Source organism: Nomascus leucogenys, chromosome 15 (assembly GCF_006542625.1).
Source record: "Nomascus leucogenys isolate Asia chromosome 15, Asia_NLE_v1, whole genome shotgun sequence".
NCBI classification, from domain to species: domain Eukaryota; kingdom Metazoa; phylum Chordata; class Mammalia; order Primates; family Hylobatidae; genus Nomascus; species Nomascus leucogenys.
The window spans coordinates 6,458,875-6,472,707 of record NC_044395.1 but is presented as its reverse complement, the minus strand read 5'-3'; the positions used below and the strand labels follow the sequence as shown (position 1 = coordinate 6,472,707).

The 13,833-nt window shown below is 43.0% G+C and overlaps 1 protein-coding gene across 2 annotated transcripts in view; it reads right to left on the bottom strand.

The window, feature by feature from the left end:
• The window catches only part of ETS1 (ETS proto-oncogene 1, transcription factor), a 128,540-nt gene that overhangs the window by 14,847 nt on the left and 99,860 nt on the right, over positions 1-13,833 (bottom strand). For both annotated transcript variants that reach the window (XM_012496006.2, XM_003253387.3), the window contains 3 exons: positions 12,626-12,703; positions 11,379-11,627; positions 6,721-6,981 (listed from right to left, as the gene is read on the bottom strand). In XM_012496006.2, the coding sequence (XP_012351460.1) occupies positions 6,721-6,981; positions 11,379-11,627; positions 12,626-12,703 (588 nt within the window). The remainder of the gene's footprint in view (positions 1-6,720; positions 6,982-11,378; positions 11,628-12,625; positions 12,704-13,833) is intronic.

Below are 13,833 nucleotides of genomic sequence, written 5' to 3'. Positions count from 1 at the left end.
CTCCAACCTGCAGGCATCACATGCAAGTCACTTTAGGGAGACAGGAAGGGCAGAGCTTCTCTTGAATGAGCCTCTACAAAGAGCAGCAGCTGCTCACTCTCTGCAGCAGGGGAGGCCGTCGAGGGAAAAGAAAGAAGTGCCCAGGGGGCAAAAGCAGGGTCATCTGGGACACCTGGCAGGGCCTTTCCCAACAGAGGTGATGGGGAGTTTCCGAGGCGTGTTGTTTAAAGGCAATAAAGACTGGTGTGGATGTCTCAGCAGCACGCTGGCTGCATTCTGCTCAGTGGAAACATTTTGCTTCCTCCAAAGGTGGAGCTTCAAACTGGAGACAGAGTGGAATTCCAGAACAGTCACCACCCAATTCCATTATTTGTAGTGAGACTTTATTAAAGAAACAGTAACCCCAAAAATCTAAGACTCAGAGACTCCTCCTCTAAAACAGGCAGTGGGCTACACCCAGAACAGAGGCGTCAAGCTGTGAGTCTCCTGGTATCCAAAATCCAGGCACCCTCAAGGCCTCAGAGAGTTGTAAACAGCACCAGGGTGCGGGATATATTGTACAGTATGAATAGATCTCTTCTGTCCAAAGACTACTTGCAAGGTATTACCGTAGCTGAATCAAGACACTAAGGTGCTTCAGCCAGTTGTGGTCTTTGAAAGCCATGACAGAAATAGGCAATCACCACTGTCCACATTTTTTAAAAGACATTTAGAAAAAAAAAAAAAATTCCATAGTGAGGACGAATCTTTTTACCATGTGATCTTTTTCTACTGGTAGCAGATGAATAAGAAAAATTCATACAAAACTAATTAGTTAGGAGGCAGAAACAGTGAAATTACTCACAGGCAATAGAAAACAGCTTTGCCTCCTAACCAGTTCAAATCTTCCCGGGAATTCTCCTCCTCAGTGCTCCAAAGTATTTTCCCATCAATCACATAACTGAGCAGCATGTGAGTCTATTACTCCTCTGAGATCCCCAGGTCCACGCCACGCACCCCTTTAGGATCCACTGCTAAACCCAGCACCGTGAATGGAATCCCTGCCAGCATCTCAGCTGCTGGCTGACAGGAAGGCTCTATTTCAGCTGAGGGGGCTGCCAGCTTCCTGCAACTAGTTAATCACAGCAGCCTCTGAGCAAGAAAGGGAAGATACTCTGTTTCTGCCCTTCTCGTTCCCAAGAACTTGTCCTCTTATCCAATCAGGTGCTGCCCAAGGATGGTCTACATTGAGACTGTGATGGCTTCAGCAAGCCTGGAAGCCAGCCCCAGCTTTGCCTGGCCTGCAGACCTCAGTGAAGTGCCCTAACTTCTCTGGGCCTGTCTTTAGCCAGTTCACACCGTCTTACACCACAGCATTTACATGGAGAGACTTTAGATTCCAGAGCTTGGCTCCTGTTATCCCCCCAAATTAAAAGGCTCTTACGCTGTTCCTAATCACGTGCCCACAGCACAAATTCACACTGCACAAGTAACCTGCTTTTACTCTTTCCTTATCACTAACTTAGGCTCATACCAAAAGTTTCCTCAGTTGTTGTTTGTGCCTGAATATATTGAGATTATTTTGCAATCAAGCCTTCCTTCAGAAAACTGTGATTTCAGCTAATGCTGCCAAATCTCAGGTTTCATTCTGAATTGAAGGACTTTGAAGCACTTCCTTTTGCAGTAAAGTTGTTTATTTTCAAAAACATGTTTTAGCAGTAGTTTTGGGTTACTGAACCCTAAAACTCAACTACGAGCCAGAACTCTAAGGTTCTGGACTTGGCCCTGGGACTTTCTTATTGTGTGACTTTAGACTGGCTCTAGAGTCATCTATGAAATGACAAGAAGAGGATTAATTTCAGGGCAGAATCAATTTGAGAGGACCTAGAGGAGAACGTACGGGGCTTTTTTTTTTTTTTTTTTTTTTTGAGACGGAGTCTCGCTCTGTCACCCAGGCTGGAGTGCAGTGGCGTGATCTCAGCTCACTACAAGCTCCGCCTCCCGGGTTCACAGCATTCTCCTGCCTCAGCCTCCTGAGTAGCTGGGACTACAGGCGCCCGCCACCACGCCCAGCTAATTTTTTGTATTTTTAGTACAGACGGGGTTTCACTGTGTTAGCCAGGATGGTCTCCATCTCCTGACCTTGTTATCTGCCCGCCTCGGCCTCCCAAAGTGCTGGGATTACAGGCGTGAGCCACCGCGCCCAGCCCAGGTCTTCTTTTCCTGCAAGACTAGTACCTTTTTGTGTGTGTGTGTGATGTCTCACACCAAAAAAAAATTTGAAAGTTGAATTCCAGATAGTCCCAAATTTAGCCTTAAGGAAACTGAAGGACTGCCTACTTATAAATCTGCATAACACCATAAAATGTAATTTCATTACAGTTAATGAATGGCTTTGGGTTTAGCCTTTTTCAGGCTCCTAGAAAACAAGAAAACCACTTCATTCATAATTGCAAATCAAAGAGTGCGAACACACCTAGACATTGATAAGTGCATTACCATCAGACCTGCTCAACAACAGCTGCAGAAGTGATAGGACTCCTTATCTGTGGCTATGTCTGACAATCTGGAATGAAGTTCAATAAAGGTGATTTATAGGTCAATAGTTCTGGACGGAAGCCAAGGCCAGCTCTCCTCCCTCCCACGTACCCCTAACCCACATACGCATAGTGTTCATTAGTGACAAGAGGGAGACAAGGTCCTAATCAGTCTAGGCAGGCAACTGCAATAACCAAGGAGTACTCTCATTCTCTAACATGAAGAAAAGATTTTCTATTCAGGTGAGACACTTGGTGCTTAAGATTCAATTCAGAAGCTACCTCTGTGCAGAATGCAATTACATACATGGCCTTGAATAAGTCATTTTTTTGTGCCTCAGTTTCATCATCTATGAAATGGGACTAGAGGGGTTGAGAGGAAGACAGACTACTACGTGACAACCCATTATATTATTCTATACCTACTGAAATGGAAAAGCAAGAGGAAGAAGAGATGCCTATGTTTTTCAAGGACTTGGAAAGCATTTTGCTTAGGTCTATAAAATGTATATAGAAAACGTTGGGCTACTTCTCTAGGACTGTGTTGTAATTAGAAGGGGTTCATAATGTATCTTCGAACAAAAGAAAATGGAGCTTTCTGATGGTATCAGTTTGATAACCGTAAACAGTTCACAGTAAGGTAAGGAGGTACATTTTGGCGGAAGCCAACATTGCATTTGATGTATTCTTAACTCAGCTAACAGGCAGGCTTTCAAGCCATGTTATCTGCCCCCGCATCTTGACCTAATTTAACAAGTTGCTATGGGAGCCCAGTGAAGGTTGATGCAATTTTCTTATCTTTGGAGGAAGAATGTAACTGTGCAAGAGAATGTGAAAATTCAGTTTCTAACTGATTTCCACACTTACAGTGCAGTAAGAAAGACATCCTAACAAGAAGTAAAATGTATTCCTTTGGAGGTGATAGGGACAAAGACCCAGACTCCTGGTGAAATGGCAGGAAGATAGATTCTCTTCCCAGCTTGGAGAATCTAAGCATGCACCCTTTAATTCAGGCCAAGTAATAGTGACATAGAGCTATGTGTACCCCTACTGTGTGGCCAAACATACTCTGGAGCAATCAAATTTTAAGGGAACAGACAGAAAAGTTGAGCAGAACCTGAGAAGGTAAGTGTGACTTTTACAAGCAATAAAATGTATTGCCAACAAGTGTATACAATGATTTCTGCTTTCCAAAGTACTTTTGCAAATTTCAGCTCATCTTAACATGTCTGCATAAAGCTAGACAGCCATTTATAGGCACTCTACTGGCTGCCTCAGGTGGTGGGTGAGGCTGTATGGGCACATTTCATCCGCTTCCCTATTCCCTAGGATGCATCTTAAATGAGGTTGGTGGGGGCACCATGAGGGTGTGAGATCACCCTCATAGGGTGAGTCTGCAGTACAGGCAGGAGGTGTTCACCAGGTATCAATTACAGGAAAAAAAAGATACTAAAATGTGGGCTGCTCCTCACATACCTAACAAATCCCAACTTTCATTCAGACCACAACAATAGGAGAATCCAGTTCAAGTCTAAGGATATTTAAAATATCTTGAATCCAAGGAGACAGTGAGCCCTCATACTCGCTTTTCTGCACTCAATATGTGCTCAAACATTTGCTGAAATAATTGAATTCTTATAATTGAGGGTTTTTTCTCTATGTCTAGCACAATGTCTAGCATTCATTTAATTAGTTGATTTAATTCAATTACATTTTCACAGATTTCCTGCCACCAAGATAAGAAACACTTCTACTTCACTAAAAGTAGAAAAGGGTACAAGGTAAATTTGCCTAAAACCACACAGTGTGTTAGAGTTGGGAGGAAACACAGAGGACTTCTGTTTTCTGGACCATTATTCTCGCCACCACATGAGATAGTATAAAAAGTGAAATTGCAATTGTCAAGGAGAAAGAATTAAATGGTAAGGGCTTCAAAAATGTTTTTTCATTAAAATGATTACTTCAGACTTTGAGACTTTTAAGTGATAGTCACCACCCCTTCTCTTCTACTCACTAAATGTTTTACTCCCTTATCCCATGTCTGAAGAAAGAGAGAGAGAAAAGAAGGAAAGAAGGAAGGGAGGAAGGGAGGGAGGGAGGGAAAGAAGGAAGGAAGGGAGGGAGGGAGGGAGGGGAAGGAAAGAAGGAAAGGAGGGAGAGAGAGAGGAAGGAAGGAAGGAAAGAAGGAAGGAAGGAAGGAAGGAAGGGAGGAAGGGATGGATGGAGGGAAGGAGGGAGGGAGGGAGGGGAAGGAAAGAAGGAAAGGAGGGAGGGAGGAAGGAAGGAAGGAAGGAAAGAAGGAAAGGAGGGAGGGAGGGAGGGAGGAAGGAAGGAAGGAAGGAAGGAAGGAAGGAAAGAAGGAAAGGAGGGAGGGAGGGAAGGAGGAAGGAAGGAAGGAAGGAAGGAAGGAAGGAAGGAAGGGAGGGGGGAGGGGAAGCAAAGAAGGAAAGGAGGGAGGGAGGGAGGGAGGGAGGGAGGAAGGAAGGAAGGAAGGAAGGAAGGAAGGGCAGAAGAGAGGGTGGGCAGGCAACTATCAATCTATCCAAACATAACTCAGACCTAGAGCATAGTTTTCTCTGCACCACAAAAACAGAAGCAAGCACTGCCAGTTAAAGTCTACCTGCCAAGGCCACAAAGTCATTTTAGAGCTACCTCTGCCTTTCCTTTCTCTTCCCAATTAAGCGGCACATCTCCCTTCCTTTATCACTATATTCAACTGCAGTCTAGTTCTTTAACCCCTAACAGGTATAACTGCATGAGCTGGCACTCTTGTACTTCCTGAGAGTGACTTAATACACTTTTCCTCACCCCAGATGTTTTTAACGGAAACGGGTATACTTCCTAATCATCTCCTTTCAAAGATGGGAAAGGACTCCCTTGAAAAGTAGTAAGTTCCTACATGCTAGCCATGTTCAAGCAAAGACCACCAGGGTATTGCAGAAAGAATAAAGTAAGAACCTTTAAGTTCCATTCCTGGCCTTGACCTTGTTGCTACTCCAACATGTACACATAATTCCTGAGCACTACTCATGCAATGAACTGCACTAGGAACTATGTGGAATGCAACATAAGAGAGACACTCCTGATCTTTGAAGGGGGAGTAAGTTTTCAAGCATTTGAGTTGTTCTCAAAGGTCACTGGTTTTCTTCATAAAAGACCTAAGGCTTCCCTGAATGCAAAAATAAGGATTCAGCAAACTCTAAGGATCAGAGAGACACCTCAATAGAAACACAGATCTTGCTGTTTGTCGTCATCCACACAAAGGGTCCCTACAATGAAAACATATCCAGGGTGGAGAGAATTATAAGAGAATAAAGGCCTAAACCACATCTGAGTAATCAAAGCTACTTTAAAATAAGCTCTACTCACAACACACTTTCTAATTTTTAGAAAACACTACAATCTTACAGAGAGATCTGATGATTAACACATTAATGCTCCTTGGCTATTTCTCAGCTATACTCTCCACATGTTTTTCTGGTTAAGTAGCATGATGTGCTACAACCCATTTGAGGAAAGAATTGTTTTGCTCTACTACCAGAGTCTCAATCCAAGCTCAAGCTCTCAACCTACATCTTCCTTTCTCTATGGCCTTTCTTCACTCATCACTGTCATAACTATAGCTTTCGCTCCTGGAAGAAAACTGATAATAAAGCCGAGTGAGAGAAGGGGGTATTCTCTATAGGCCAGGATGGATCTGGACAGGGTGTAATGCCACTGAGGACACTGTTCCCACATTTGAACAGCTGGCCTAAGGAGAACCATGCTGCAGAAGAGCCCAGTGTGGAGGCCATTCAGTCGTGCCTTGGAGAGATGCTGCTGCTGATTTTGTATTTAGAAAGACCTCCCAAGAGCAGACCGGGAAAAATCCCCTGATGCCAGGCCACTAGACAGAGTTTCCAGGAACGCCAGATCATTACAGTTCCCTTCCCCCAGACATGGAAAAACACCCAAAATATAAGTTTCCTACCATTCTTGGAAATGATCCCTTTGAAGAGAATGATACTATTTGCTTCCAAAAATCAATGGCTAGTCACAAGCAGAGTGGCTGGAGAGACTAAAGAATTCTTAGAGAGACTTCTCCCCGCTGCCCTGCAAAAGGGAGTCTCTCGTCGTCTCTGGTCAGAGATGCAGAGTGCCTTCCAGGACCCCACCCACAGAAACGTGCAGATGGAGTTGGCCTAAGCAGCGGGAGGGCGCCTACCTGTGTAGCCAGCTAGGGCAGCAGCAGGAATGACAGGCTTGTCCTTGTTGAGGTCAGCACGGTCCCGCACGTAGTCCTTGAAGGTGCCCTTGGGCTTGTGGTTGGGTAGGGCAGCCGGATAGTCCTCTGAGTCGAAGCTGTCATAGGAGGGAACACGCTGCAGGCTGTTGAAAGATGACTGGCTGCTCCAGGACTGGGTGAGGCGATCACAACTATCGTAGCTCTCTATGCTTTCAAAAGAGTCCTGGCCCCCGAGTTTACCTGGAGGTAAAGGAGGAGGTAGGAAGAGGACAGGGGAGGAGGGAGTGGGGAAAAAAAAAACTGTAAAAACCCTCTTATGGAGGACAGATTGCTAATCAGATCTGCAGGAGGGACGGAAGAAGGGAGAGGGGAGTGCGAATGGAAGCTTCAGGGGTCACGGGTTGACTCTGAGGAAAGGGGCTGCACTAGGCCACCATCCGAGGGTCCGCGGCCACTCTGCTGCCTGGTTTGAGGACTCCAAGTACAGAGATTCAGAGTCAAACGCTGCTCACATCTGTCAGAGTAGCGTTTGGGTCCTCAAGAGTTCTAAAGCCAGAAATCTAGAAGCTGAGGATCACACATGTTATGATACGATTTCTGGCTGATGTCGTAGGCCCAATGAATAAACGAAGAAATCGGAGCAATGTCAGGCTGAATTCCCCACTCCAGCTCAAGCCAATGAGATGACTTCAAAAGGCCCAGTTTGGAAAACATTTTGGTCATAAGAAGAAAGAATCCCATTAGACTAAGAGCAGATTAGCCTGTTTTGACCTTGGAACTAAGTGCTATTTTTTAGCATTTTTCCCAAATACTATTTTAATATGAAATACATGTACTGACCCTATGCCTTTTCAAATAGAGTAAGATGGTGTAAGATGCTTTTCCCAAGAGATTTTTTAAAATCACACACACTGTCACTCTTCTAAACAGAAAACCATATTCTTTATCCTCTCCAAGTAAAATTATGTACTTGAAATTTAAACTTCACTGGAAAAGTGTAGGCAATATTTACAAGGTTTATTAAAGAGTTAAGGTCCACAGCAGTGTCAGAAATCCTTTACTGTGTGAGTTGCTTAAGGCATTCTTAACTGACCACAAGATCATGCAAGTTCATTAATTTCCCAAACCAGGTTATAAACAGCTGCTATGATTGCACAATAGCTCCTGGAGAAATTTCCATTGGTAAAAATGCCACTAAAAAGGAGGCTAGCAAAAAAAAAAAAAAAAAAAAAAAAAAAAAAAAAAACAGGTTTGGAGGAAAACAAATGCATCTAAGAGCTAAAAAAGGCTCACAGGAATGGTTTTCATATGCAACTTTCGGATACTTTTCAAGTAACCTAAGTTAAATCATAGGAGACTAGATGGTCACCTCAATTCAGCACAGGCCAAAAGGCAAAGGGATGTGACAAATATTTATGTAGAAATATCTGTTAAGTCAACTCTTAATTGTTCAGGGGTGGTTGATCTATAAATTTCAAATCCCAGAATAAGGCTGACTTATACAACTTCATATTAGTGTGCTTCCAGTGTATTTTCCCCTCCATGACAGCAGAGATTGGTTAAAACAATAAAAATCAAACATGAACAGATGCCCAAACCTAAATTAAATATATAGGAAAATATGTTGCTCCCAACATTGCTTAAAGATCCAGATAAGATGTATTTGGTTGAGGGTGTACTTTTTGTAAAATCCACTGCTGTAGGTTTTCTCTACATCCTGACCCCTCCAGAACTGCTTTAAACAGAAAGGTGGTGTCATCCGTTTCATCTCATTCCTTCCTCCACTCATCCCTTCAGAGGAGGGTAATCTCTGGAAAGCAAACTGAAGAGCTTCATGGAGTTATCAGCCCTGCCCACCCAGTCCACTAGCAAAAGGGCACTTCTTCATTCTTGTTAAAAATGAATATATATTTCTTTATAATTCTTTAAAATTCTTTCCCATTTACCCACCAGAAAAGTCATCTTTTTCACCTTTTTAGAGATCATCTAATTTTCTCTTCAAGAAATTCACACTAAATGATTTAAGAAAACAGCCTACAACCAGAATGTCAAAGCCTTGTTTTAGCAGAACAGGAAATTTTGTGGCGTCTCATAAAAAGGTATTTGTTCATACCAGCTACTGATCTTCATGGTCATTTATTTTCTCTTTGAGACAAACATACCAAAAGCCTAAGAAGGAGAATTTATATTTTCATCAACACCCCACCAAGTCGATAGTATTTATGCTAAAGTCTCTCTCAAATGATTCCATCTCTATCAGCCAATTTTATACTTGGAGAAAAAGGACATCAGAATTTTCACAAGCAAGATAGTAGAGTTTCCAAGGAGTCCCACTAAGCAAGGGGACTAAACCAAGCCAGAATCAGTCTCTGGCGACCCCCCAAACATGAAGCAAATGCAACCCTGTTGAGAGCTGTGGTTTACAGCGGTAGGCAGCTTTCATTTTAGCTCGATTTCACAACCCTGGTGCTGGGAACCTTCATTTACGGGTATTTTCTCCAAAAATGGGTAGAATCCAACTGGATTAGATACTCAGTTATGCTGCTGTGCTCGTGCAGGGAGACCTGTGTTCTCTAAACTGTCCACTAGCCAGCCTTTCTGAGAAGGGCCTCAGCAAGCTCCTTCCAAAGCTATCTGACTCCACCGAACAGACCTCAGAGCACTCAAAACAGAAGATGCGGCAGCACCCAGCCACCCACTGAGCAGACTCGTACAAAGACAGTCCTTAGGGCCCAAATAAGTGGGGCATAGAAGCACTCTGTATGCTGTAATGCAGCCTGTGAATACTGTACTATGATTAGTATAAATAACAATCAGCTAACAGTAATGCTTTCGGTCTAGACCAATCACAGCATCTCAGATTCAATTGGCCCTTTGCACAGGCCCTGTATGCAGCACTTCCAACATGCAGAAAACAGCCCTGCACAAAATGGTCTTCCCCTCAAGTTTTTGTGGCCTGAACTTGGAGGGAGGGAAGAAGAGTGGAGCCAGAAAGAAATACCTCGTGTCTCTTTGTAAGGGTCACTTTAGGTCCATAGTCATTAGTTTGGGGTTGGAGGGGTGGTGGGGACCAAAACCAAGAACGAAGAAAAGGAGAGGGAAAAGAGACAATTACACAAATGCAAAGCCAGATGCAATTTCAAAACAATGTGACAGGAGATCTACCCAAAGTTACAACACGGCTGAGCCCAAACCCACAAGCTTGGCCTTACTGTGTAGATGTACAGAAAGTCCCACAAGGAAGAAAGTTGTTTTAATGCTTTGACTTGCCTGATAAAAAAGAAACACATACACACACACTTGTGTGTATGTATTTAAATAGACACACACCCAAAAATAAAAAAGAGCCAGAAAGGGGAAGGCCGACTGGTCCCACCCATCCCCTTCGGTCTGAAACACTAACACCCTGGGGCCTTAAGAAGGAAGATTAAGGCTTCTGATTTTGCAGGGACTTTCCCTCTGCAGGGCTTGTTGGTGATCCCTAGGCCTGCTAGGAGGAAGTGTGAGTCTGAATACTCGAAGAAGAAGACAATGTGCATGACCCATGATTCTTCAAAGTAAAGGTACCATTGGGCTCTCCTCCAAGACCCTCACGATAGGTACCACATATGGTCAGTCATTGAGCAGAAATCACTAATAGGCCAGCCCCAGCCTGACATCTGACTCAAGCCCTGCCTGATCAGCTTCTCCTGTTCCTCTTCCCACTTATAATTCTTTCCCATTTACCCACCAGAAAAGTCATGTTTTTCGCCTTTTTAGAAATCATCTAGCTCTTGCTAAATAAACAAACCCTTTCTTACAATAGACTGCATTTTTCTCAGAAACAAAACAATTTGGACACTTTACTAGGTAGGCTGTACCTCTGAGTGTTTATGTCCTGTTCCTAAAAATTGGGTGCATTTCACCTTTTTTGCTTTATGTCAGCCAGCTCTATTTCGAAACATTTTCTTCTCTGACAGTGAATATTTTATCATTATTATAATAGTCACGTTAACAAAACTACCTTCTTTTGGAAACCCCTGGCCACCTCCTTCCCTGGTCCTCTAGCTAAATACACACTTTCACCACACTGCTGATGACTGGTTCCAAATAAACCGTTGGTTAACCATCTTGTATCTTCCCAAACCGACAAAGTCACAGGAGGCTAAAGATCCCAGGCTGGCCAGCAGAGGTCATTCCAGGTACCAAGCCAGGATGTACAGTCAGACCCAGGAGTCCTCTGGGAGGAGAACCAGGACACATGCTAAGCTTAAGGGTTGTCCAGGGTGGCCACTTGAACCATTTTTATTTGATTATGTCCTCCTCAAGGAAAATAGAGCATACCTTTCAAAATGACCAAATTCAACTAGAGTTATTAATTGAGTAAAACATTTTGCCCAAGTAAGACATTTAATTTCTTAGATTGCCTGATTTTGATTTCACTGTGGACCCCATGGCCTTTGTCATAATAATGGACTTGGCTAAAACACCACGATGAAAAGTTCTCAGTAGCTGGACACTCTAAGATGGGAAGGCTGAAACTGAGGAATCTGCAGGTCTAATAAATGAGAAAAAAAAAAAATGGAACCTGAAAAAAACTCACAAAGTCGCGTAATTCGTGTAAACCCAAGAGCTTTTAGAGAAGAAATATGACCTACCACGACTGGTCCTCCCCATGCACATGTTGTCTGGGGTGACAACTTCTTGTTTGATAGCAAAGTAGTCGTTCTGCAAGGTGTCTGTCTGGAGAGGGTCCCGGAGAATGACCGAGGGGTAGTCGTTCTCATACTTGAGGGAGAGGAGCTCTTCCGAGCTGATGGGATGGAGCGTCTGATAGGACTCTGTGATGAAGCTGGGCTCTGAGAACTCCGATGGTGGAACACACTGGGCATGCTCAATACCATAGCCTGGAAACAAAGGGTTTGCAATTAAAGAGAGGAGAGATTTGTACCTAAAATAAGCAGTTTTCACCATCTACAGGGCCCTATGATGTGGAACAAGCTCCTTAGAGAATAAAGGGAAAATACTTTAAATCAGAAAGGCTTGCATTTTTAACCTTGTCCACTACTAAACAGCTTTAGCCCTTGACAAGATAATTGATTTCCTGACTTCATATCCTCATCTATAAAATGGGGGTGATTGCGATTTTTCCTGGAGCACTGTGATGAAGATGAAATGAGGATAGAGGTAAAACGCCCACCAACATTCCCCACACAATAAGCTCTTGACACAGAGTAGTTAATAGCATTGTGTTACTGGAATAAAAATTGTAATAATGTAAAAAGATAAAAGGAAAAAATAAAACCTGTTTAATATTCCCTATAAAAAGCAGAGCCATCAGATAAGAGGGTCCTATATCTCAGAGCTTACATTAGTGCAACAGGCCTACATTCATTCTTTCCCTCAGGCTATCTCTTCAGTATGGTTGGGTATCTTACACGAAAAAGGAGAAGACTGTATTTCCTATAATAGAATTTGAAGCTGCATAGCACACTATTAAAGAAGGATTTTGGAGGAAATGCTATCATCTCCACTAGTAAAAAGGAAAGAACAAAGACCAAGATCAAATCCCTAACCCAACCCTCTTTTGGCCATCATAATGCACAGTATCAAATAGGAACAAAAGTTCAGGGGTCCAGTTGCAGTCTCTCTGCATGACTTTCAGGTGAAGATATCGGAGAAGGATCCTAGTGTGTAGGAACTTGGTAGGTCAATGAAACATATACATAGGTTGAAACTTTGTGATTTGTGGAAAATAATAAAATAAAGTAACAAAGAAGAGTCTACATCTAAGAAGATATTATTTTTGATAGAATTACCATGAAGGAGCCTGAGATTGACTGAGATAGGGGTCTTTTCCTAGTTTCCTATTATCATGAGAGAAGAGGGGTAGAAATGAACTTACTAATGAAGTAATCCGAGGTATAGCGGGATTCTGGATAGGTTGGGTTGACTCCATTAACTTGATATGGTTTCACATCCTCTGCAATGAACAGATAGGGAATGAACAAAGAGGTCAATATTCAAGTCATGCTTGGCCTAAAAGGATCTTGGATGCAAAGACCACAATGATCTCAACCCCTTTTCTAAGAAATCTGCATACTCATTAACTGGGTTGGTATCTGAGTCTGTCCTGACTGTGGCCTTGTGTAAAGATGAGATCAAAAAAATATGACTAAGGTTATTATTTCAGTAGCTGCAAAATGGGATTTAGTATCTTGGAAAGAGAATCCATGAGTAATCTCTAAGGGCTGAGAAGGCATTCAGCATTCATTCTCAATGCATTCGTGCTGCATGTATGTCGCCCACACTACAGCCAAAGGCTTGAGTACATCCCAGGTTAGCAGGATCAATCCCCAACCCCCAAACTGATCAATTTCAAAACTTCTCAAAAATGTATTGCAGTCTTTAGGCCGTAGATTTTACATTCTCCATTTCCTCTAACAGATGTCTGGTTTTTGTTTTGTATTTTTCCCATTGCCCTCAGGTTTCAAGTTCAGGCCCAGACAAGAAGCAGGACACTGGTAAGGTGACTCCATTTGGTGAAATGCGACTGGGCTTGTGTCAAGGGAGAGAAAAGCAACCCAACCAAGCTCCTGCCCAGATGCCACCTCCCCTAGGAAAAGGAAAGGAAGGGAGACGAAGTGCACCTGCGGATAGAACGCTCTGCACGACACTGCAGTAAGCCTAGGATCCTCTAATTACCCTGGAACAAATGCCATGGCTCCGATTCTTGTATGGAGCAGTCTGATTATATTTCACCATAAGAATCTGACATAGAGAGAGTATGGGTTTGGGTTTTTCCTCAGGTATTTGATAGCTTGTTAGGACCAAAGTCTGATGGGAAAACAAGTTTATGCCTGCACAGAAAAACAGTTCCCAGTTGAGATAAAATGATTAAACTTTGCTTTAGCAGTTTATCAGATTGAAACATCCCCGTACCTTTCACCTTCCACCCCACCCCAAACAGCTATGCTCTTTTGGTGCTGTGTTGCTTTAGTTTAATTACAGAACAAAAGCTGTAGGCTCGGCACAAACATCATGCTCATCTCTTCAAGTAACTGAACCTGAAGAGGGAGAATTCTTTCTGCCTCTCTCAACAGAATATTGGGT